The sequence below is a fragment of the Saccopteryx leptura genome, chromosome 4 (assembly GCF_036850995.1).
Source record: "Saccopteryx leptura isolate mSacLep1 chromosome 4, mSacLep1_pri_phased_curated, whole genome shotgun sequence".
Classification (NCBI taxonomy): Eukaryota; Metazoa; Chordata; class Mammalia; order Chiroptera; family Emballonuridae; genus Saccopteryx; species Saccopteryx leptura.
In genome coordinates this window covers 215,107,931-215,133,303 of record NC_089506.1, presented here as the reverse complement: position 1 = coordinate 215,133,303, position 25,373 = coordinate 215,107,931, and the positions used below count along the sequence as shown (strand labels likewise).

Here is a 25,373-nt window from a genome sequence, read left to right as displayed (position 1 = left end):
GGCTGTAGTTTTGGACAAATGTGCAGTGTCATAGGTCTACTGTTGTAGTGTCATGCGGAGTAGTGTCACTGCCCTGACGACCCTCTGTGGCCCCATGATTCATCTCTCACCCACTGGCACCCGGCAGCCACTGCTCCTTCACTGTCCCCATAGTGTTGCTTTTCTAGAATGTCACATGGTGGAATCATACGCAGTATGGCCTTTGCTGACTGGCTCCTTCCGCTTTGTAATATGCATTTATGGTTCCTCTGTGGCTTTTTGTGCTTTTTAGGATTTTTAAATTTAATTTTTAGGAGAATGAAACTAGGTACTATAAACTTATATAGAAAGATTGCTCTCTTGAAAAAAATACTAGTACATTGTGTGATCTTTAAAAGTCCAGTAAAAATATGAGTGGAGAATATGTGTGTTATGTCTAATACAACATTTGGAGACCCTCTGCTGGAGATCCGCAGAGATAAATAAGCCATTTATTGATTTTCCTGGCTGGACACAACGACAGTGTTGGTCAGGGGACCCTGAGCAGGGAACTGCTGATGGGCCGCTGCTTCTGGTCCTTTTCCTGCTGGGCCGTTCGGTGGGTCCTGTAGCTCCCAGCATTTCCCTGAGCATTCCTCTGGCTTGTCGCTTATAACAGAACTCCCAGGAGAAAGTCACTGAGGTAGCCTGAGTGAGGAGGGAAAGGGGTGAGGAGGTAACTTAAGGCTTGTCACTGAGTGTTCAGGGAATGAGAAGAAAGCTCCTTGTCTGAGAATCTTGCGTGCGGGAGAGGATGGAGCGCTGGAGGCCTGGAAGAGGCGGTCTCGGGGATCAGGGTTTCTGGAAGGGGATAGGAAAGTCACGGAGCAGGTGCAAACAACAGATAAGAGTTGTCCCTGCTGCCTGGCCTGTGGTGGTGCAATGGATAGAGCACTGACCTGGGATGCTGAGGTCACTGGTTCGAAACCCTGGGCTTGCTTGGTCAAGGCACATAGGACAAGCAACCAATGAACAACTGAAGTGAAGCAACTGTGAGTTGATTCTTCTCATCCCCCCCATACTATAAATCAGTAAATAAAAATCTTTTTAGAAAAAGGAAAAGAATTGTCCCTGCTGTACATGCTCTGTTCCTTCCTCCTCCCACCAGCATCTAGAGAAAAGAGCTGCAGCTGCCTTAATAAAATAACAGGCAAATGTGTCTTTTGTGCGGACTGTTATCAGAAAGGTTAGAGAGTCGAGAACAAAAGCCTGTCTGTTTTGAGACAGGGCTGTTTGTGTTAAGAAGCCAGCAGGGACGCTTCCTGAACTTTGTCCCCACCCCCCACACCGCCCCAGCAGGAGGTTTAACGGAGCATGTCTTGGGAGCAGGTTAAACTTTTTCCCTGGCAGCGATGTACCTTCAGGTGAACGCACGGGTTTGGCAGAAAACTCAGCACAACTCAACAGTTGAGAGTCTCCACAGAAGGCCCCAGTGCTTCTGGTAGGAGGGAGGCTGTCACCAAGAGCATGCCCTGGCTGGAGCTGGTGTGTGGGCCAGGCCTAGCCTGCAGAGCGGCCTGGGCTAGCGTCTGAGGGTAAGAGGTGGTGTGGCGGCGGGACGCAGGCTCACACCAGGCCTAGCAGGTAGTGCTTCTCAGAGGGACCACAGCCAAGTGGCAGAAGGGTTGGCCACACGGGAGCTCCCCATGGTAGTTCTGCACGCAGCCTTCCTGGTCTGTCGGTTGTTTGTTAACTGGTGAAGGTAACATTAACATGTAATGAAGTTTTTAAAGATGCAGTTAAATTTCCACGAGTTCATCTTAACGTGCAGTTTGTGAACATTTTATAGTTGGCATAGATTTTTGGGCTTCTGGACAAAGCTGGGTCCTGTTTGGTGGCAGATTTGAATGGGTGGGGCATGTCTGTGAGCTGTTCTGATGCTTTGTCTAGTAGACTATGGGTGAGCATGCACCATCATCTAAGATGACTTTGTGCCTTTCTGAAAAAGCAGGTGTTTACCCAACTGCCCTGGAAAAGTGGCTGCCGGCTGACGTTTATTTGGGCAGCCATGACCAATAGAAACTGACCCTTGGGCTGCAAAGGTCAGGCAGCACCTGGGAAATGAGCTGTCCTGTCTTCCTGGCTACTTTGACCTCCTGGGTTTTGTCTTAGGTGCTCATGGAGCCAGTCTCTTGTCCCCTTCGGGCTGCTGTCTATACCCGCAGTCTGCGTAAACCTCAGAATAAGAGGCCCTTTCCCAGCACCCCCACCAGGGCGCCTCAGTGTTTATAGCGGTCTGTGGGGACTGGGCCTCCACAGCCCGGTCTGTTTATAATCTGGGGCAAGTTAAGGTATAAATGCAACAACATAGAGCCTTTTGTGAAGTGGGGACAGTGTTTGTTTACATGCGACTCTCATTTGATGCAGGTTAACGGGTTTGCTTTATTTAGAAAGGAGATTGCAGGTAGGAGAGTGTTCACCCTCCTTTATCTGTTTAAAAGGTTGGGAGATGCCCAAAGTGGAGTGTATCAGTGCCTGACTCGAAGCAGTTGGGTTTGTATAGCTTCTGCCCCACTGTTGCTCTGTCAGTGGAGAACCACTTCCGTCCTAAACACTCCTGACCAAGCTCCCACGGTGTTTCAGCTGCAACCCCGGCCTCAGCTGCACAGTTGATGCCCATCTTTGCAGGTGAAAGAAACAGGCCCAAGTGCCAGGATCTTCTTCCCTTCCCTAGGGAGAAATGCTAGCTGGGTGCTGAGTTAATTCGCTCTTATAGATGCTGAGCTGCCATCAGGACCGTGGGGTCTACACAGACCAGAGAAGAGAATCATGCGTCCGTTAGAAGTGCCAGTAGGTTGGATTTTTAAAAGCTAACCTCAAGAGTCAAGCTCTGTTCCCCAAAGAAAACCATTTCAGAGGGTCCCAGTCAGTGTCTGGGGGACCCTCGATGGCCCCATGTGGTGAGGAGTAGGGTGTGTGGGCCCTGCCTGTGTCCTGGGTCTGTGGACTGGGGTTCGAGTATGAGGTGGTCCATGGGGTCGGCCTGCAGGAGTAGTGCTCTTGTAGGAGTTTTCAGCTGAAAACAGAAGAGCCGACTGGTCTTCATCATTATCGTTAGAAGTCTGGGGTGCAGTGCTGGCCGGGTAGCTCAGTTGCTTAGAGTGTCATCCTGAAGTACAGAGGTTGTGAGTTCGATCCCCAGTTAGGGCACATACGGGAACAGATTGATGTTCCTGTTTCTCTCTCCCATCCTCTCTCACTAAAATCAATAAATAAAAATTTAATAAAGTTAATACTAGATTTATACCATCAATTTAGGACGGGGCCAGTGGCTCAGTGGATACAGTATCAGCTTGGCATATGGACATCCCAGGTTCAATTTCTGGTCAGGGCACACAGGAGAAGCAACCATCTGCTTCTCCCTCCACTTCCCCCCTCCTCTTCCTTTTCCTCTCCCTCTCCTGTAGCCGGTGTGGCTTGGTTTTGGTTTGAGCATGGCCCTGGGGGCTGAGGATAGCTCAGTTGGTCTGAGTGCATCAGCCTCAGGTGCTAAAAATAGCTCAATACTTGAGCATCAGCTCCAGATGGGGTTGCTTCGTGGATGGGGGGGGGGGGCGCATGCAGGAGTCTACCTATTTCCCCTCCTCTCACCTAAAAAAGAAGTCTGGAGTAGGGGTATTCCTGGCGCCCTGGTGGATCTGGGATAGCATCCCATGTGAGTGAGCTGTACCATCTGGGTAGCCAATCAGCAGCCACACCTCAGAGGACATCAGAAATTGAGTCCTGGAGGGATAGCTCGGTTGGTTAGCATCATCCGAGTGCAGAGGTTTGTCAGTTCGATCCCTGGTCAGGGCACATACAGGAACAGATCAGTGTTTCTGTCTCTCGCTTTCTCCCTTCCTTTTTCTCTAAAATCAATAAATAAAAATTAAAAAACAAAAAATGATAATGACTGTGGGTTTTGTACCTGCTCGGCTGTGCTTCTCCTTCAGGCCCCCTGCTGACATACTGGCATCTCCTGCCCATCTCCTCCGCCTGTCTCTGCCTTGCTGCCTGCTGATCCAGCAGACTCAGCCCGTGCTGGGTGGAAAGAGACATCTGCTTAGGGAGGACATGTAGAACTAGAGCCTTTGAAGTGATTTCCTGATTTCCGATTTTGAAGTGAATTTAGTTACCTTAGAATCCAAGGAAGACGGGGTGTTCACTTAGAACTATAAGTGACGTCACTGAACACTCATTTAGGTACGTCTCAAGCTATTCCATGTTGTATTCTGGCAGGGGTTCCACCTACCGGTGATAGGCGAACCCCACAGTCTTATTTTCTGTTTCTGGAGCTGCTTTTGTGGTCTCTCTCTCTCTCTCTCTCTCTCTCTCCTTTTTATTTTGTTTTTTTGAGCATTGACTCATTGCTTCAGTTTAGTGGTGCATTGATTGCTTCTTGTATGTGCCTTGACCAGGGATTTGACTAGCAACCCCTTGCTCAAATTGGGGACCTTGGGCTCAAGCCGGTGGCCTTAGGATCACGTTGCCAATCCCACGCACAAGCCACTGAGCCAGTGCTCAAGCCGGGGAGCCTATGCTCAAGCCAGTGATGTAGTCTCTCCTGATCCCATATGATTATAACTGTGAGGTCACATTTACAGCGCCCATTTACAAATGAGATCACAGGGCTTGGAGTGGTGGAGGCTACACAAGGCTCCCGCCGGCCCGGCCAGGGTTCTTTGCCTTTTTTGTTTGTTTGTTTCTTTCTTTCTTTTACAGAGACAGAGAGTCAGAAAGAGGGATAGACAGACAGGAATGGAGAGAGATGAGAAGCATCAATCATTAGTTTTTCATTGTGACACCTTAGTTGTTCATTGATTGCTTTCTCATATGTGCCTTGACCGCGGGCCTTCAGCAGACCGAGTAACCCCTTGCTCGAGCCAGCGACCTTGGGTCCAAGCTGGTGAGCTTTGCTCAAACCAGATGAGCCCACGCTCAATATGGCGACCTTGGGGTCTTGAACCCGGGTCCTCCGCATCCCAGTCCGACACTATCCACTGCACCACCGCCTGGTCAGGCCTTTGCCTCTTTTCTATGGGGTAATGAGCCTGGGGGCACAGCTGTGTGAGGCCTTCTAGTTGTCCCAAAGGTAGCTAGACTGTGACTTTCACCACAGCACACATGAGCAGACTATCCACCTCCCTTGATATCTGCAAAGTGCACCTCTCCAGCTGTTTTTCCTCTTTAGTTTTTCCATTGATTTGAGAGGGAAAGTAAGTGGGGGAAGAAAGAGAGAGAGAGGATGAGAGAACGCATCAACTCATTCCACTTAGTTGTTCCATTGAGTTGTGTACTTGTTGATTGCTTCTCATGCGTGCCCTGACCGGGGGTTGAACCTGCAACCTTGACGCACTGGGACGACACTTTCTCCACTGAGCCAGGGTCTCCAGCTACTTTCTGAAATCTTACCTGTTTGCAAATTGTTAAACTCAGAATCTTGCAAGCGTGACATGTTGGCTACTTTTGTTAACCACTGCAATTGCATTTTAATTAAAGTTGAGATTATAAATTAAAAATGGCCTGTTTAATGGTTCTTTAGTTTTAAGTTCGTTTGTACAATCCACAAATAATTCCTACCTGCTGTGTGCTGGCCCTGTTTTAGGTGCTGGGCCCATATGGGTAAAAATAAAGATATATTTAGTGGGAAAGTAGACATTTAACCAGTAAACATAATTTATTGGTTAAGTAATTGATTAATTAGTATTTTGAAGTTAGACCGTATAATTAAATTTCAAAGCAATAGCTTGAACATACGTAACAGATATTTATGGTGACTTTTAAAATTAGAATGGCATATTCTTACACTATGAAATGCTAATTCTTTGGATATAAATAATCCTAATTCTGGAATCCACAAAATGGGTGGTTCTCCTGGGATTTATTATGTGTTGGGATCCTTTTTATCTCTTTTAGGTGTATTTATATAACTAACCTAAAAAATTACTCTGTTTTTTGTACTTGGACGTATGCCTATTTTTCATTTTTTGAAACTATTAAATTGCTTTGTAAGCTAATGTTTCTGCTTAGAAATATAGTAGGGACTTCTCCCATGTGAGAGCTCCCCTCCAGGTAGTCATTTTGATTCCCACAGCAGCAGTGTGCTATCTGGGACATTGGGGTTTATTGCCCCAAATGCCACATGTGGACCTCATTATTTACAGGGTGCCAGGACTGACTCTTGGCACTCTCTTCTAGGCCAATGAGGTGACAGACAGCGCGTACATGGGCTCCGAGAGCACCTACAGTGAGTGCGAGACCTTCACCGATGAGGACACGAGCACCTTGGTGCATCCTGAGCTGCAGCCTGAAGGGGACATGGACAGTGCGGGCAGCTCGGCCATGCATTCCGAGTGCCTGGATGCCGTGGAGGAGCCTGGCCACGGTGCTCTGTTGCTGCTCCCAGGCAGGTCTGTAACCGCCCCAGCGTGGCCTGGATACTGTGCACAGGGCACCGTGGGGACATGTCTGATGGGCAGATTGGGTGCATGGAGTTCGTGTCAGTGTGGTTTAGATCATCACAAGACGTGTGAGAGAGTGTGGACCCTGCAGAACGGCCTGTGCCAGCTGCCCTGAGCAATCTCCTGGTCACAGCTGGCTTCCCTGTCAGGAGATATCCCTCCTGATGATAGCAGGTGACTAGTTATGAACACTGTACAACTTATTTGGCTATAGAGGTAGAAATTCTAGGAAAAAAACTTTAACTTGGTCTTTTGGATTTTGTCATCACAGTTCTTACAAACCAGGCAAGACACAGTATTTAGTAAATGTCTCCTGTCAGAATGTTAGAACCTCAGCTTCATGTCACCCCTAATCAGACCTCGTGTTTCCTCTTACCGCTGCAGGTGCACCACGCACGTGAGGACCAGCGAGCGAGAGGAGAAGGGAGGGAGAGGAGCTGGGGACCCACGTGGACCCAAAAGATAGCTTGTGGTTTTGCCCTCTGCTACTTGGGAAGCCACTGTGCTTAGCAACCTTGGAAGTGGTTGGCTTTTCATGTTTTACTTATTTTATTTTTTATTTCATTTCTTGTTTGGTCCTCACAGAGTTTTTCATTTTTTTCTTTTTTCCTCTTTAATTGAGGAATTACATAATGATAGGCAAGTGCACCTGTCATAAGTGTGCAGACACACCTGCACCTGGGAACCCCTCCTGCTCCCTCCCAGACGCCCTGGATTTTTATTTTTTTATTTATGAATTGATTTTAGAAAGAAAGAGAGAGAGAAATGTTCATTTATTCCACTTATTTATTTATGCATTCACTGAATCTTTCTTGTATGTGCCCTGATTGGGGATCAAAGCCACAACCTTGACGTTTCAGAATGAAGCTCCAACCAACTGAGCTACCTAGCCAGGACCTGGCCTGGCTTTTTTTTTTTTTTTTTTTTTTTTTGTATTTTTTTTTTTTTTTTTCTGAAGCTGGAACCGGGGAGGCAGTCAGACAGACTCCTGCATGCGCCCGACCCTGGCATGCCCACCAGGGGGCGATGCTTTGCCCCTCTGGGGCATCGCTCTGTTGCGTCCAGAGCCATTCTAGTGCCTGAGGCAGAGGCCACAGAGCCATCCCCAGCACCTGGGCCATTTTTGCTCCCGGGCAAAATGGAGCCTCGCTGCAGGAGGGGAAGAGAGAGACAGAGAGGAAGGAGAGGGGGAGGGGTGGAGAGGCAAATGGGCACCTCTCCTTTGTGCCCTGGCCGGGAATCGAACCCGGGACTCCTGCACGCCAGGCTGACACGCTACCGCTGAGCCAACTGGCCAGGGTCTGGCCTGGCTTTTTAATGGCAGCATTGTTCTCCCTGGTTTTGTATTTGACATACTATACGATTACACTAAAGTATCCTTTACACCTGGCTTCTTTCATTTGATATTGTGGCTATGAGATCTAGCCATATTTTTATGCACAGGTATAAATCATTTACTTTCATTATGATTATTGTCGATGTGCACTTGGGTAGTGGATAGTTTTGGTTTTATGAATAAGGCTGCTGTAAACATTGCATGTTTTTTATTTTTATTTATTTAATTTATTTATTTTATTTTTTAGTGAGAGGAGAGGAGGCAGAGACAGACTCCTGTATGTGCCCTGAGTGGGATCCACTTGGAAAGCCCACTAGGGGGCGATGCTCTGCCCATCTGGGGCCCTTGCTGCATTGCAACCAGAGCCTGATTTTTTGTTTTTGTTTTTGTTTTGTTTTTGGTGACAGAGAGAGGGACAGATAGGAACAGACAGACAGGAAGGGAGAGAGATGAGAAGCATCAAGTCTTTGTTGTGGCACTGAAGTTGTTCATTGATTGCTTCTCATATGTGCCTTGACCGGGGGGTTACAGCAGATCCAGTGACCCCTTGCTCAAGCCAGCAACCTTTGGGCTCAAGACAGCAACCATGGGATCATGTCTATGATCCCACACTCAAGCCAGCGACCTCAGGGTTTTGAATCTGGATACTCTATGTCCCAGTTTGATGCTCTATCCACTGCGCCACCACCTGGTCAGTCTAGAGCTATTTTTTAGCATCTGAGGCGGAAGCCGTGGAGTCATCCTCATCGCCCAGGACCAACTTGCTCTAATCAAGCCTTGGCTGTAGGAGGGAAGGAAAAGAGAGAGAGAGAGAAGCAAGAGGGGAAGGGGTAAAGAAGCAGATGGGCACCTGACCTGTGGTGGCGCAGTGGATAAAGTGTCAACCTGGGAATGCTGAGGTCACTGGTTCAAAACCCTGGGCTTGCCTGGTCAAGGCACATATAGGAGTTGATGCTTCCTGCTCCTCCCCCTTCTCTCTCTCTGTTTCTTTCTCTTTCTCTCCTTTCTAAAATGAATAAATAAAATAAAAATAATAAAAAATTAAAAAAAAAAAAAAGAAACAGATGGGCACCTCTCTTATGTGCCCTGACTTGGAATTGAACCCGGGACATCCACACACCTGCCAACAATCTACCACTGAACCAACTGGCTAGTGCTTGTAAACATTACATGTCTTTTAGTGGTGCATCTGGAGCATACATGTTCAGGTTTAGAAGTTATTTCACTTACTGCAGTTCAGATGATTACAGTCAAGACTTATAGTAGTTACATGCCTGCCAGTGCTGTGGATTCTGGTTGCTTCCCATTCTTGTCAGCACCTGACATTGAGAGGAGGGGAAATAGGGAGACAGACTCCCACATGCGGCTCAACTGAGATCCACTGGCAACCCCTGTCTGGGGCCAATGCTTGAATCAACCAAGCTATTTTTAGCGCCTGAGGCTGAGAGGCTCAGACCAACAGAGCCATCCTCAATGTTCAGGGCTGATGCTCAAACCAATCAAGCCACTGGCTGTGGGAGGGGAAGAGAGAGAGAAGGGGGAGAGGGAGGAGGAGAGAAGCAGATGGTCACTTCTCTTGTGTGCCCTGACTGGGAATCGAACCCAGGATGTCCATATGCCTGGCTGATGCTCTATCCACTGAGCCACCAGCCAGGGCCAGCTTTTTCATGATTGTTTTCTGGAGGGCATGAAATAGAATGTTGGTGTGGGGTAGTTCTTACTAGCATTTCCCAGGTGACTCATGAAGGTGCACACCTTTTGTATCTTTTCTTGCCTTTATTGCCCATTTGGAGATCCTCTTTTGTGTAGTTGCTATTCCTATCTTTTATCTATTTGTTAGTTTCAGGGATCTGAACATTTTTTGTAAAAGGCCAGATAATGAAACGTTTTTGGCTTGCAGGTCATATGGTCTTGGTGGCTACTGCTCAGCTCTGCCGTTGAAGTGCAAAGTGGCACATAGTGGGTGGGATTTGGCCTTTTATGGTGTGTTAGTCCTGGAATCTTTTTCTTACTGATTTGTAGTTCTTCATATATTTCAGATATGAGTCCTTTATCCTGTATGTAGATTGCAGATATATTTTTTCTACTCTGTAGGTTGCCTTTTCAATTTCTTGGTGGTGTCTTTGAGGAACAGATATTTTAAATTCTACTCTAGTTCAGTTTATCTGGTTTTCTTTTGTGGTTAGCACTTCTGTGCTCTGTGTGAGAGATCCGCTTAGTGCTGCATCTCTATGGCGTTTACTTCTGCTTTCCTTTCAGAGACTTCTGTTTTGCCTTCATATTCAGATCAGTTATCTCTCTTTTGTGTATGGTGTGATGTAGGAAAAATTTTTTACACATTGATATCCAGTCAGCTCATCCTTATTTTGATGTTTGTACGGGTTTTTATTTTTTCCATTGATCTGAGAGAGAGAAGCGTTACGTCACTGCTTCATTTAGTTGTTCCATCCGGTTGTGTACTCATTGACTGCTTCTCATCTGTGCCCTGACCAGGGATTGAAGCCTGTGACCGTGGCATGCTGGCACAATGTTCTGTCTACTGAGCCACACATCCAAGGCTTTTATGTTTTGTTATTTTTTTTAGTGTTTATTTTATTTCTTTTAGAGACAGAGGAAGGGAGATAGTGACAGGAATGCCGATCATTTCTGTATGTGCCCTGACTGGGGATCAAACCGGCCACCTCTGTGCTTTGGGACGATGTTCCAACCAACTGAGCTATCCAGCCAGGGCTGTTTTTGAGGTTTTTTTAAGGATTGAATCTTTATGGGCACTTTATTCATATGGCAAATGATCTGAGAAGATGGCAGGTTATGTATTTTAAAAACCCTCTTTAACCCAACCTTATTTTGAAAAGATTCCTCCCTTTCACTTTGGTGTCCCATGAGGTGCCTGCTAGAACACTGGAACTCACACAAGTGACTTGCAGCCTTTCTGTTGGAAAGCGCTGACCACAGCCTCGACTCTGGGGCTGCTTACAGCCCTGAATCAGAATGTGCCTTTCTGTTTTGCTTTTTCAGATCCCACCTGCACAGCCAGTCCGTCGTCACCGTGATAGGTGGTGAGGAGCATTTTGAGGACTACGGTGAGGGCAGTGAGGCGGAACTGTCCCCAGAGACCCTCTGCAATGGGGAGCACGGCTGCAGAGACCCCGCTTTCCTCACCTCCAGGTAACGCAGCCCCGCCAGCCCCGCACTGGCACACGTGCCCCCGTCCCGCGTCTCCCGTGTTGTGTTGTGGGGAATTTACCCTTAGTTTGGTTCACAAATTGTTAAGAGAGAATTTGTCTTATTTGCCATAATATAATTAAGATACACAGTCAAAATTCCAAGATGTATGCCTCGGTGAGAGTTAGCTGAAGCTTCTCTTGTCCGGTGATATTCCCAGGCTGCTCCACAGTTACGAGGCCTCAGCCGAACCACATGGCGCAGAGCCTGTGTTGGGACACTCGGCTTTGTTTGTTCCGTAACCACCAGTTAGGATACTATGGTTGGTAGCTGGCTTTGAAGGAAGTTGTATGTATGTATGTGTATATGTATGTGAGAACATTTAAGTTCTGCTCTCTTAGTAAATTTCAGTTATACAGCATGGTGTTGTTAACTCTAATCACCATGTTTTACATCAGATCCTCGGACCTTTTTTTTTTTTTTTTTTGTATTTTTCTGAAGCTGGAAACGGGGAGAGACAGTCAGACAGACTCCCGCATGCGCCCGACCGGGATCCACCCGGCGCGCCCACCAGGGGCAACGCTCTGCCCACCAGGGGGCGATGCTCTGCCCCTCCAGGGCATCACTCTGCCGCAACCAGAGCCACTCTAGTGCCTGGGGCAGAGGCCAAGGAGCCATCCCCAGCGCCCGGGCCATCTTTGCCCCAATGGAGCCTTGGCTGCGGGAGGGGAAGAGAGAGACAGAGAGGAAGGGGTGGGTGGAGAAGCAAATGGGCACTTCTATGTGCCCTGGCCGGGAATCGAACCCGGATCCCCCGCACGCCAGGCCAACGCTCTACTGCCGAGCCAACTGGCCAGGGCCCTTACTTTTCTTATAGCTGAAAATCTGTACCCTTTGACCAGCCTCTAATATCACAGTACTTTGGATTCATTTTATTATAATTACCCCAAACTGCTTGGAAAGTTCTGGCTTTGCACTGAGGTCCTCGCTTCCGGAGCTGGTCACTCCCCAGCTCTCCTTCCTCACGGGAGGCCCTGGGAGGAGGCCGGCACTGTGTCCACACAAGGAGCCTAAACGTGCTTTGCCTGGCAGCCTTTCACTGGTGGCCGGCTGGCAGAGAGCATGCCCGTCTCTTCAGCTGAGACCCTTGCCCGGCTGAACAGCCGGCACCACAGTCAACTTCTCTCATTTGCACCGTTCTTGGAATTCTCCATCTTTGCTGCCAGCAAAGGCTGAGAGTCTTAAAACCTGCAACTGAGACTCTTCCTTTGCTCAGGTTGTTACCCAACCTGGGTGGGGTCAGTGCCAGAGGGACTTCCTGCCAGGGTCTCCCCGTTTTCTCCACGCGCCATCACTTAAGCTGCCCCGCAGCGCGGGGTGGGGAGCCGTCTGGGCCTCGCTGGGAGTGTGCGGGAGTGAGGGGTGAGCTTGCTTCCGGTGGCTCTGCTCTTCCCGTACGCACACTCGCGGCGGGGCTGAAATCAAGGCCGAAGGACTTGGCATTGCTAAGTGTCTGTTTCCGTTCTGTTTTGGTAATCTCTTCCTAGTTGTGTAGTGTGTTCCTGTCTCTCATCCAGGGCTTCACTGTTTTCTGTCTCAAATGTGACTTCAATGCTACAATTGATGTTTTACTTTAACCTTTCTTCAAATAGAGCTTCCAAATTGAATTTGTTTGTTTGTTCATTTATTTATTTATGTTTTAATTTAAGTGAGAGGAGGGGAGGCCGAGAGACAGACTCAGGCATGCACCTTGATATTTATTTTTAATTAATTATTTTATTTTATTTTATTTCTTTATTAAACGAGAGAAAGGAAGATAGTGAGACAGACTCCTGAAAGTGTCCCGACTGAGATCCCACCTGGCAACCCCTGTCTGGGGCCGATATTCGTACCAATTGAGCCATTGGCTGCAAGAGAGGAAGAGGGGGGAAAGGGGGAGAGGGAGGAGAGAGAAACAGATGGTCGCTTCTCCTGTGTGCCCCTGACTGGGATTCAAACCCAGGACTTCTGCACACTGGGCCGATGCTCTGTCCACTGAGCCATCTGGCCAGGAGCAAAGTTGGCTTTTAAAAGCCTGTGGGGTCTTCATGCCCCAAGGATAGTCCTACCTGTAGCAGGTGTATCACCAGTGCCTTGAAAGCCCAATGAGGCTAACAGAATTCTGACTTTTTAACAAAGGTCTTAAAAATTACAGAGTTATTGGTGATTCATAATTCATGTATAATCTTTGATATTGGTGGTTTTATTAAAGTAGTTATAGTACAATGAGTAAATTACCTGGAGATGTGCTTTGCTCTCACACTGGCAAGTTTCTGACAAAGAAGGAAGCAGTGTGTCCAGGTACTTACTTCTTGGTAAGGGTAGGTGATGGCCTACCTCGGTTCCTCTGAACACCTGACCAGGAAGGAGCAGGTGTGTGGCTGAGCCCCTGTGGCTTGAGCTGGTGTATGTCCTGGGTCATAGGTGATGTTGAGGGAGGTAGGGGGGTTTACAGCAGTCTGAGAGTAAGGGTCAGAGTAACAGCCAATTACATAACAACATGCTTTCACCTGGCCAACTCTAGCCCTGTGCGGAGTCACAGGTAACCTGACCGGTCCTCGCTGTCTTCTGAACTGACACTTCTTGTCTCTCTAGCACCGACCCGCTTGCTGCAAAGCTGCACAGCATCCTCACTGATGAGGCCTTTGAGTTTTACTGTAGCCAGTGCCATAAACAAATCAACCGCCTAGAGGATCTTTCTGCTCGCCTGAATGATCTTGAAAAGAATAGGTAACTGATGTAGTGCCTGGCCTTGCTCTGTGCTCAAGGGTGAGGGGGACTCTTGTCTACAGCTGTCCCGGCTGGTCTGGCCCCAGGTACCGCTCACTTGGGCTAGCCAAGTCTGCGGGGGCTTCCTCTGGAAGCTGGGCCTGAACTGGGGTTTCAAGGTGAGTGTGCGGACGCAGGACTGTCCCCGGGCCCTGCCCCACCCTCTCTGCATGCATCATCGAGCCTGTGTTTGGTGCCCTTTGCCCTACTTGCTCCTGTGTGCATGCTGCAGTCTAATCACCTGCTTCTGTCCGTCCCTGAGGGAGGAGATGAGCTTTAGATGCTATGTTTCCTGTGTGAGGGGCCACACGTGGGAGTCCCGTGTGTGAAAGTCTGTGCTTAGAAAGAGGTGCTTTCTTCATTTCACCAAAAGATTTCTTTAATTGGGAATCTTACGAAACAATATGGGAAATTTAAAGTAAGATTTTGTCTTTAAAAACAGACTTGCAGTCAGCTTCCAGGAATGTTGGTTTAAATCAGGTGTGCATTCCCTAGGGGAGCCCGTCCCCTGAACTCACCTCTGTAAGGCTGCCTCAGACACCAGTACAGGGAGAATCCAGCTCTGTCCCCAGGACCCAGCACGTACTGCTGCTCTCTGCCCTCATCAGTCCATCTGCTCCTCTGTCTCCTAGGCCCGGCTGGTGTCAGACCATTTGCTTCCCTCTCCGGCCCCAGGCCCCAGGCCCCAGGCCCCAGGCCCGAGTCCCAGCTCGGGTCAGAGTTCCAGGGGGAGGCAGTTCCTTTGCCGGCTTCTCATAACAAGCTCCAGTTATGAAAAATATTTGTGGAAAAAGAAAACATTTTGGGGTATTTTGCATATATTGATGTGCCCATGAGGCATATTGTCGATTTAGCTGGTCACTGGGCAAGGCCCTGAGTGGCCACTTGGTACATGCTGATCAGTGCTATGGGCTCCCGGCAACCACCCAGGGAGGCTTCCTGGGGAAAGGGGTCTCAGACTGGTGGGAGGTTACATAAAAGGTGGCAGAAATGCAAACCATCCCAATGGTTTCAGTGTGTTGAGAGTAGTCTTCTAAAAACCACTTATGTATCTTAAGGAGCCTGTCCCTTTGGGGCCTCAGCCAAGCCAGCTCAGTCTTCCTGGTGGGTACCTGTTGTACCAGCTGTTCCAACTCCAGTGCATTTAATGTCTTTGACTCTTCTTCTTATGTCCTATGCGAAACTCACAACACAAATGCCAGTTAGGGGGAGAGCATGTGACGGGACCCTAGCACTTGCAGTCCGTCGGCAGCGTGAGGGGAGCCTGGTGTGGCCCCCGCAGAACTGGCAAGAAGCTAGAAGTGCTCTCTGATTCTGCCGGGGAGACTTTAGAAAATGAGGTTATCTGGTGATTCCAAAGATCCCTTGGCCTCTGTTTTAAGGAAAATCAGTTTCACCTCTTGTGTGTGTTTACCTGGGTGCTCTGCTGAGGGATTATTTATCCTTTCCACGTGAAGGCTTGCCTTCCTGCTAAGTAGGTTCTGGTACAGGTATGTTATCTCTCATGCTCTGAAGATTTTTGATGTAGAAATGATCTTTTCCCATGTGAAGAAGCTCTCCCAGAATTGCCGTGGTCACCTCTGCTAAGCTTTGTGTGGCAGATGACAGATTGGGACATGCTTAGTAGCCAGCAAGTCCAGTGGGGTCTCACCTCCGGCTACAGCCACCAGTTCCCTAAGAGAGACTCAACCAGGGTTGGTAAATACCCATTAAAATCATTGTAATCAGGACACAACTGTCAGTCAGGAAATTGCCCCTTAAATACTCAGTTAAAGAGATCTGAATCTTGCCTGTTTTTTTCATGGAATTTCCTTAAAATAAATGTTCATGGTTTGTGGAAGATAAAAGGTGATTTAGTCCAAGCTATATCTGGAAACTGATGTCAGATATAATTTCTACTCAGTGAGCCTCAGAAGATGCTGATCACTATCATATTTTCCAGGTACCTGAAAACCTCTGTAAAAACAACTCATTTTGTAGAAATTGTGTAGAAGTCTGCTTTACCCAGAGGTATATTTTCAAATTATAAACCGTGTCACTGGACTGCCAGTCTACTCCCTACCAGTGGTCGGCAAACTCATTAGTCAGCAGAGCCAAATATCAACAGCACAACGATTGAAATTTCTTTTGAGAGCCAAATTTTTTAAACTTAAACTCTATAGGTAGGTACATTCCTTATCGAGGTAGCGCCCACACATGATATTTTGTGGAAGAGCCACACTCAAGGGGCCAAAGAGCCGCATGTGGCTCGCGAGCCAGTTTGCCAACCACGGCCCTAAGCAGTCGGTAGGAAGACTGATGGTGCATCTGTATTAGCGTATTCATTTCAGGGAGTCTCGATAATATAGCATGAAATTAGATTTGTGTTAAAATATATTTAACTGTCAGGCAGGGTCCATCAGGAGAGGGAGCCACACAGTAATTTGAACAGGGTAAGTTTAATAAAATGAATGACTAACTTTCGCAAGGAAAGCTCTTCACTGGCAGGGGTCTCACCAGAGGCACTGCACTACGAACTGGCTGAGTATGTGTCCGGGAACCTGCTGGGCACGGGTGCCGCGGGTGCTGCGCCAGGGCTGCTGCCCGGCCGGGATTTTGGAGTGTGCAGTGTCAGTGCCTAAGTTAAAACCAACGACAACACTGTGCAGTTACAGACAGGCCCGTGGCATGTTTCATGTGGGGGCCAACCATTTGGAGGGTTATTTGGCTTCAAAAGCATTTGGATGTGGCATTGGCTAATGGCTTGGACCCAGGGCAAGCAGCTGGCCTGTCCGGGAACTGGGGTCAGCCTCTGAACTGAGGTCTGATTGTGGCTCTATTGGAAATTTCTTTTTTTGGGGGGGATACTGTGACTTGCTGAGGCCTTGCCTGGCCCCTGAGATTGTCCCTGAACGTTTTGCTGAGTGGACCATTCTGTGCATGGAGCTGGCCTCGCGAGCAGGGTGCTGCATGCCCGTGGACGCGCCCCCATCCCCATATCTCCTCAGCCTGAATTTCCTGTTTCCTCCCATTCCTCCCTGGCCGTTCTCTGACACAATTTTCCTGTTTATTTTGATTTTGCACAGTCCAACGAAGCGGCTCTCCAGCAAGAAGGTGGCAAGGTAGGAAACCATTGGTTATTTACTGAGATGTTCTGAAATGTATCACTAATCATAGCTCTTTAATAAAACATGTTTAGAAAATACTATTTCCCAAGGTATTTTTTAAAACTTTTGAAAGTTGTTTTTCATGGTTTGGGATTCAGAATAATTTGAGGGGATGGTTTGTGAAAAGGATTTTCAAATCTATGGGACCTGAATTTGTGACCGGGAAGTTTATGTTGAAAGCTTTGACATCCTTCTGGTTTAATTGAGTATTCACTCCAAGGTCCAGAAGGGGGCGCACATCCCCACGTGTCTTCTGTAGGTTAACACTGGTGGGGAGAGAGTCCATGAGGGGGTCTGATCTCAGAGCCCGAGCAATGGAGCCCAGGTCCCCGTCGGTCCCCTACAAAGGCAGTTCACTTCCACCCCTGCTGGCTCCCAAGCTTTGGAGACGAGGGAGATGTGCCTAACCCTGAGTTTCTAAAGAACATGCTTTTGTGACCATGTCTTCACTTTGCAGTTCTGGATACTACTTGCTGGTTCCTACAGTGAAAGATGACAGCATGTACATTTACCCTCCCCTGCTGTGCTCCTTCTGAAAACAATTTTCACAGGGTTTATAAGATGTCAGCGTTCTTCACAGGAAGCCATGTTACATGTTACTGTATTTCCTTTTTAAGATAAGTCACTGTGCCTGGCCTGCGGTGGCACAGTGGATGGGGGGGGGGGTCGACCTGGAATGCTGAGGTCGCTGGTTCAGAACCCTGGGCTTGCCTGGTCAAGGCACGTATGGGAGTTGATGCTTCCTGCTCCTCCTTCCTTCTCTCTCTCTCTCCCCACTCTAAAATGAATAAATAAAATCTTTATTTTAAAAAAAGATAAGTCATTGTTTCTCCTGGCGTCAGTGATTGTCTTCATGTTTTTATTTGCTTCATCTCCTGTGCTGCTCGTGCCTTCTCTGCCCAGCCCCGTGCCTGTCGGGACGTCCCCTCCCAGAGCCCCTGCCCCTTGCACAGGTGTGTGCAGGCTGTGTGCAGTGGTGCAGGCTCCCCTCCCACACTGTGTGATCCAGATAGTTGTGCCATCCTACTCCATGACGCTCTGTCTTCCTTTTTCTTTAACCTCCATTTTTTCTTTAACCTCCATTTTTTGTAGAGCTCATTTTTCTGTATGTGCCGTACAAAAGAGGTGCCCCAGAGATGAGTTCTTGAGACCTTGCTCCGTACGGGATGGGACAAAAGTAGGTTTGTAGTCATTCATATACAAAATATATAAAAAGTAATTAAGAAATATTAATAACAAGAGTAAACTCGTGTACTCACAGCTGCAAACCCACTTTTGCCCCACGCCGTATTTTACTCTAGTTCGCCTTGGTGGAGAAGGCGAATGTCTGGATTGGAGATTTTGGTGTGTGATTTGGGCACCAAAATCATCCCTTAGAGATTTTGAAAGCACTGCTCTTCATCTTCTGGGACTAGGGCTGCTACTGAGAGGTCTGATGCTTTCTAATTTTTCTTTGTGACCATTTTCCCTGTTTGGAAACTTGTAAGCTGCTTTCTTTATCCTGGTAGTTCAGACATTCTCTGGTGAGTCTTGAGTTCTTATTCCCATTCAATATGCTGTACTGAATGAAAGATGTGCCGTTTCACTCTGGAAGCTTCTGTCCCTTAGTTCTGAGCACTTTTGTTGACCTGTTTCTTTGACAGTGTCCTCTGTTCAGCTTCCTGCTCCTTCTGGGACTCATGCTTGTGGCCCCACATGCCTTCGTTCCTGCTGCCCCTGCTCCCCTCTGCTCTGGCTCTGTCTCCTGTGACACACGCGCCACCAGCTCTTCCTGCCCGTCTCTTCCCTGAGTTCTCGTCTGGGCTGTCCCCGTTAGAGGTCTCTCTATACTGGGTGTGCTCTCTGTGATATCCCGAGCGCACTGAAGTGGCCGCTCACAGCTGACGGGCAGCTTCTGGCCAGCATGCGGTGTGGACAGACCGCTGTGCCAGCAGACCTTTCCCCCAGCCAGGCAGGCTGGTGTTCCCAGAGCAGAGTCCCACCTGGCTGACGGCATTCGTGGAGCTGTGCTGGGCTAGGCTCAGCGTTTGGTTTGAAGAGTGTAGATGTGTTTCCTTTGTCGTTTGTGTGTCCCGAGTCCAGGCCTCCTCCTGGTCTAGGAGAGCCCTTCTTTTCACGAGTGTTGTGGGCACCACCTCTCCCACCCTCTGTGCTCATCTCTGCTGGCCTGGTCTCAGGTGCCAGTCATTGCTGGGTTCTTTCTCCAGAGGTAACTGGCCGGCCTCTCGCGTCTCACTGGCAGCTGCGGGCCTCCTCTGCTCTCCAGCACTTAGTGCCCTGGACATCTCTTCCCTGGTGCCGTTTCCTCTTCTGCTTCCTTGTGCTTGGGATGGAAACTTTTTCCCCATCACTTTACGGGCCTTGGGCCCAGAGGAAGCAGGGGTGAGTGTTATCAGCCCGCCTTCCCACTTGTTCTCTCGCAGCGCCCCTTACAGAGAGCATCCAGGTTCCTCGGGATAGATGTATAACATTAGTTCCAAACCGCACCTGATTACAGTTGTAGCATTATTTTCCCTCTCACTTGGTCTTTTACCCCAAACAGGCTACTAAGGAAGGCATAAAAATCTGAGTCATCTCTCGCCTCCCACATCTGGGGCACTGAGGGGCCCTGGGGCGTTAAGGCCCAAGCTGCCTCGGCTCTTGAGTTTTGTGTCTGCTCTTTCCCTTGAAACTGCCTCTGAGAACTTGATTTCCTTCACGGACACCTTTCGCAGAGAACGCCCAGTCTGCTGGTGTGTGCAGTTAGAGTTTCCTGACAGGCATGCTTTGCAGTCTGTACCTACATACCATGTAGATGCAATTTTAATTGGCTGCTATTTTGCCCTGAACACCATCACCAGAATTCTAAGACTCAAAGTAACTATTGTAATTTCACTCTTCACAGTGTTTCAGCCCTTTGCATGTGACTGTGTGGCTGAATCATGGGTTTCGGAGACCCCAGCTCTGGCCTCTGTGACCTGGCTGTGTATCTGACCTGAAGGGAAATGGCTCTGGGGTCTGTGTGTATGCCAGGACTGGAAGGAGACCGGAGGGACTGCCAGGGCAGAAAACAGGTCTCAGTCAGATGACACCGGGTGGCCTGGCACCCGGTGGTCTGCCTGCCAGACTTGGCCTGCCTTGCTTTGGGAAGATCAGGCATTTCTTATAGTCCCCTCTCCTGACAGGCCTCCTGAGCAGGGGGTGGAGTTTCAAGAAATAAGCCCCTCACCCAAAATGCTAAGGAACCTTGGCCTTCCTCTCAGGCAGCCACATTCTGGGGCCACATGCTAGGTGCTTAGGGACTGGTTGCATCCTCCCATTCCCAAGCTCAGCTGTTCAGAAAGTACTGAGAGCCCCTAGTAGGAGCTCAGGATGGGTGACAGGCCTCAGGCCATAGCCCCTTCTTAGCATGGTCTCTGGGTCTGGGGTGGGCAGCTTTCTGTGCCAGAATTGGCATCAGGAGCTTGTGTTTGGGTCAAGGTCATGGCTGTTGAAGAGCATCAGTTGGACAGGAACATGATGGCCCTGCCCTTAGGGTTCAGTGCCCTTCAGGGAATCAGGTGAAATCCACTAAAAGGTGCTCATATGTCCCACCCAGGGCACATTCAAGCGATTCATGATCCCCAGGGTGAAGATGCCCTTAATTCCCCCCGCCTCAGAACATTTCTGGGGGAAATTGTTTTAGAAATGTCCAAGTTAAGTTAGCACTAAAAAGGAAATAGAGCCTGATCAGGCAGTGGCACAGTGGGTAGAGCGTTGGACTGGGATGCGGAGGACCCAGGTTCAAGACCCCGAGGTTGCCAGCTTGAGCGCGGGCTCATCTGGTTTGAGCAAAGCTCACCAGCTTGGACCCAAGGTCGCTGGCTCAAGCAAGGGGTTACTCAGTCTGCTGTAGCCCCATGGTCAAGGCACATATGAGAAAGCAATCAATGAACAACTAGGGTGTTGCAGCGAAAAACTAATGATTGATACTTCTCATCTCTCTTCGTTCCTGTCTATCTATCTTTCTCTGACTCTCTCTCTGTCTCTGTTTAAAAAAAAAAAAGGAAATAGAACTTGAAACTTTTTAGAAATTTCAATGTGATTTTAATAGCATTTTATTGAATTCTTACACTATGCTATATCTTTAACAGACTTGTTTATTTTTATATAAACTTAATTTTTTTTTTTTTTTTTGTATTTTTCTGAAGCTAGAAACGGGGAGAGAAAGTCAGACAGACTCCCGCATGCGCCCAACCGGGATCCACCCGGCACGCCCACCAGGGGGTGACGCTCTGCCCACCAGGGGGCGATGCTCTGCCCCTCAGGGGTGTCGCTCTGTTGCGACCAGAGCCACTCTAGCACCTGGGGCAGAGGCCAAGGAGCCATCCCCAGCACCCGGGCCATCTTTGCTCCAATGGAGCCTTGGCTGCGGAAGGGGAAGAGAGAGACAGAGAGGAAGGAGAGGGGGAGGGGTGGAGAAGCAGATGGGCGCTTCTCCTGTGTGCCCTGGCCGGGAATCGAACCCGGGACTTCTGCACGCCAGGCTGACGCTCTACCACTGAGCCAACCGGCCAGGGCCCTATATAAACTTAATTTAAACCCTGTAAGAGCCTACAGATCCCCATTTTATAGGAGAGTAAGGTTCAGGAAGGGTGAGTTGCTTTCTCAAGGTTGCACAGCATCGAGTATCAGGCTGTCGACTCTTAACATAGGTCAGTATGTGCAGACTCTGTCCAGATGTTCTGAGAGTTTTATGTGCTCCAGGTAAATTACAGGTGATACAGTGTTACCACAACTAGACTCTCTCTAGGGTGACTTTGAACATGTATTTGCTGAGCACTTGCTAAGGTGCCAATGGCTGAGGAGTGAAGGAGGGAGCTCCGGATGTGTGGAGCCTGGGGTTTTCAGAGGAGAGCCGGGGCTAGTATCTACCTGGGGCCTAGGCTGCACGCCACCCAAAGTGGCCCACGTAGCTAGAGACCTGTGTCCACTGGTGCCGGTGCTTGGCACTGTTCTGACAGAGGACAGTCATGCCCGTGTGCCTTTCCAAGAGAGATCCCCCGGTCTCTCAGTGTTGCTGCTGTTGGGAGTACATTTGAAAAATCAAATATCATATTAAGATGCCTATAAGTGACATTGTGTGCAGAAGTCATGATCCCGAATGAGATTGCTGTGGAAGATGAGATTGTGTCGCATCACAGGAAGAATGGCGTCGGGTTTTATTACCCAAGTACAAAGTACCCTCAGCCCCATCAGCTGGTGGGAAGGAGGCTGGGCTTGCCAGGCTCCAAAGAGCAGCAGGAGGACCTGCCGACAGTGCGGCTGGCTTACTCCAGCCCCTCGGTAATAGCGTCCTGCCCAGAATTCCCTTCCGTGGAGACCTGGGCCCCAGGCTGCTGGGTTTTGCTTTTCAGATTGACCTGGAAATGCTCTTTGAAGAACTTGTATTGGGCTCTCCCCTCTTCTCTTCTCCCTTTTTTCTGCTGAAGGAGCTTCTCTGGATTGGGCTGTTGTTTATTGTCCACAGGCACCTGCACCAGTCAGCAGCTCTAACCATGGAGGCTCTGCAGGATCTTCCCCCGGACCCTGTGGAGGGCATGGAAGAGGACATTGCGGACAAGGTAGGCCCTGGGCGTGGGGCCGGAGGGCCACGTGCAGACAGTACGGCCCCAGCCTCAGGACTTGTGCTGGGCACTGTGGCCTCGGGGTGTGAGCCCACATCGGGGTGTGCTGGGTGAGGTGCGTTTGGGGCACTGGACCCCACCCTGGCAAGGAGATAGAGCACAGCAGGTGGTGGTGATGGTACCAAGGCTCCGTAAGAGCCTCCGCCAGCCCTGCCAGGGCCAGCATTCCGTGTACGGGGAAGAGAGAGCCGGGAGGGAGGGGACAGGACAGTGCGCACCAGTGGCTGTCAGCCCGCAAGCGCTGTGTGTGCTCAGCTCAGGGTGCGCTGACACCCAGACCTGGCCCCCAGCACCCGAGGGGGCAGGATCTGGGGGCGCTGGAGGCTTTGGGGAGGAGGGCCCTCGGCCAGCAGTGACGGCCAACCGAACAATGTGTGGGATGGCTGTTCCCTGAGAGAGAAGCCTGGTAGCTGGGTCACATGGGGCCGGCCCGGTCAGCTGTCTCTGGTAGCAGCCCAGACTTCTCAAGGACCAGCTATAGAAAGAAGGGAAGAGGAGGGTGGCAGCACACACCCCTCACCTCTAAAATGCCTCTCCTGTCCCCTTTCCTGTCCCCGTCACCTCCTCTCTACAGCACCCCAGATGCAGCCTTCTATGGCTCTTGGGGCCGGCCTTCGCTTTTCCTGCCCCCTCCGTATGTATCTGTCCTACTAGTTAGTGAGCTCCCTGAGGAGGGGGGAGCACCTTCTTCCTGTTCCTCGCATCCCCGGGCAGGTGTGGCCCTGTGTGCTGGGTCTAGCCGAGAGCACGGGCCCTCACCGCGGGGTCCTGCCGGCCCAGACCCACCCAGAGGCGCTGTTGGGGCCCCTCGGGTCTCCCCAGGCACCTGCTGACATCTGTACTTGGGGCTTAGAGGCCCGGGGTGCTCCCCGTCCACACTGATGCCCCGGGGGCCTCACCGCCTCGTTTGTCCGGGAGGAGTCCTCACGAGCAAGGCTGACCCCAGCTGCAGGCGAGTGAGCGCTGCCTTGCTCCCCAGGTCGTCTTCCTGGAGAAGCGGGTGTCGGAGCTGGAGAAGGATACTGCCGCCAACGGGGAGCAGCACAGCCGGCTGAGGCAGGAGAACCTCCAGCTGGTGCACAGGTGAGCGCCCGCTCTCGCTCTCGTCCTGCAGAGCAGGGCTTGGCCGCTGCATGGAGGCCGCGCCCCTGGGGCTGCCCTCCGCCCCACCCTGGGAGCCAGCCCAGAGTTTCCTTTGGAGCACGACTCCTACTTGGTGCTGTCACCAGCTCCTTTAGGGCCTCAGAGGAAAGAGCGAGGAGAGGGCGCCGTGTCGCCGCTCCCTCAGAAGCAGCTGGGGCAGCACCCACACCGCCCGCACGGAGTACCTGGTAGGGGAGGCCTGACCTCAGGGTGGCAGGGGGCTGTGTGGGAAGAGGGGCTGGCTGGATTCTAGAATGAGGCCGCTGGCTTATGTCTCCGCATTGAGAGCCCATCCAGAGGAGACAGTGCCAGCCACAGGCCTTCGCTCCTGGACACGGCTCCCTGCCTTTGACGGTGGCTGTGCTTTGCCTACTTCTCTCACACCATCTGGTTTCATCTTTGTGATCCCTGTGAGGCCGGTGCCGCTGTCCCCATTTCACAGATGCAGAAACCAAGGCCCTGGGAAGCAGATGACTTCCCAGGACCTCAGAGCTCCCCTCGGGGAGCATGACTCATCCTTGGGGCATGCGGGTCCTCTCAGGTGCTTAGCCACAGAAACAAGAAACAAGTGGGAGCCGCTGGAACACACGGGATGCGCCGTCTCTGACAGACGGCGAGAGCACTAGGGTGGAAATATGGGCCTGGGAAGTGGGGAGGAACTACTGTGTTTGCATGGAGGGGGTAGGAGCTACTTCCCACTCCTGTTTTGCAGATTTTTTCTAGACACTATGTGAGTTTCAGTATTTTGAAACCAGTGGTTCTGTGTACCCTCATGCTGTTAGCAACAGTCTGCTTCTCGTGCAGAGCAGGAGGAGGTTGGCCCAGAAGCATCGGCTGTCTGGGCTGTGCTACCTGAGTACAGCTGGTGCTGTCGGGGCCAGGCGGGGGCCCCCAGGGGCCTGACAGAGGCGGGAAGCACAGTGTGTGTGGGGGTCTACACAAGAGGTCTGCCCACGCCAGGCTGCTGGCACCAACACCTGGCTCTGCCACACACTCTGTGACCTCAGGCAAGACGAGTCCTGTCCTCGTAGCCATTGGTTTGCACCCATGACCTGAATGAGGGGACTCCTGTGCTCTGACCAGCATGGCACACAGGCTGGCCCACACTTGCATGCATTCACATCGCAGGCTCTTGGGTCAGGCCTGGCTCCTGTCATAATGTTTTCATCCTGGAGGCTAGTGACATTTCCTTTTTTAGTACATGTGCTGCCTAAGCGAGCGCTGCATCTCTTTAATGAAGTTAAAACACGTTCTCTTGTGCAGTTGAGACCCTGCGCTTGGGGTTCTCTCAGGAGGTCCTGCCCATGCCCTGCTGCAGAGCCCGGGTGGGCTCTGCCACCTCCGTGGAGGGGCTTGGGTTCTAGTGCTGCACTGAGTATGTGCCTCATTTCCAGAGTCCCTCCCTGTCCTTGTCCAGGGAAGTCTGGGTGAGCCACCAAACTCCTTGCTCAAGCTGGGTGGCGAGGTTTATCTAATCTGATGGGCACTTACCAGTGATCCACATGTGCAGAGGAAAGTCCACCTTCCATGCCTCGTCCTCCTCCAGGGTCAGCCACATGGAGTTCCTGTGACGTTCCTTCTGATGTCGTCCCATTCTCCTAAACGGTGTGCTCCAGCTGCATTTTCTTGGTGCTCCCCAAGATTTCCTGGTGGGACACATCCCACGCCAGCC

The 25,373-nt window shown here is 50.3% G+C and overlaps 1 protein-coding gene across 3 annotated transcripts in view; it reads left to right on the top strand.

The window, feature by feature from the left end:
• RAB11FIP3 (RAB11 family interacting protein 3) overlaps positions 1 to 25,373 on the top strand; it is a 99,642-nt gene that overhangs the window by 63,965 nt on the left and 10,304 nt on the right. The window contains exons 4-9 of one of the 3 annotated variants that reach the window (XM_066383064.1): positions 6,196 to 6,407; positions 10,813 to 10,962; positions 13,594 to 13,728; positions 16,833 to 16,868; positions 22,402 to 22,495; positions 23,538 to 23,641. In XM_066383064.1, coding sequence (XP_066239161.1) covers positions 6,196 to 6,407; positions 10,813 to 10,962; positions 13,594 to 13,728; positions 16,833 to 16,868; positions 22,402 to 22,495; positions 23,538 to 23,641 — 731 coding nt within the window. The remainder of the gene's footprint in view (positions 1 to 6,195; positions 6,408 to 10,812; positions 10,963 to 13,593; positions 13,729 to 16,832; positions 16,869 to 22,401; positions 22,496 to 23,537; positions 23,642 to 25,373) is intronic. The other 2 variants (XM_066383065.1, XM_066383066.1) reach the window with 2 other exon arrangements.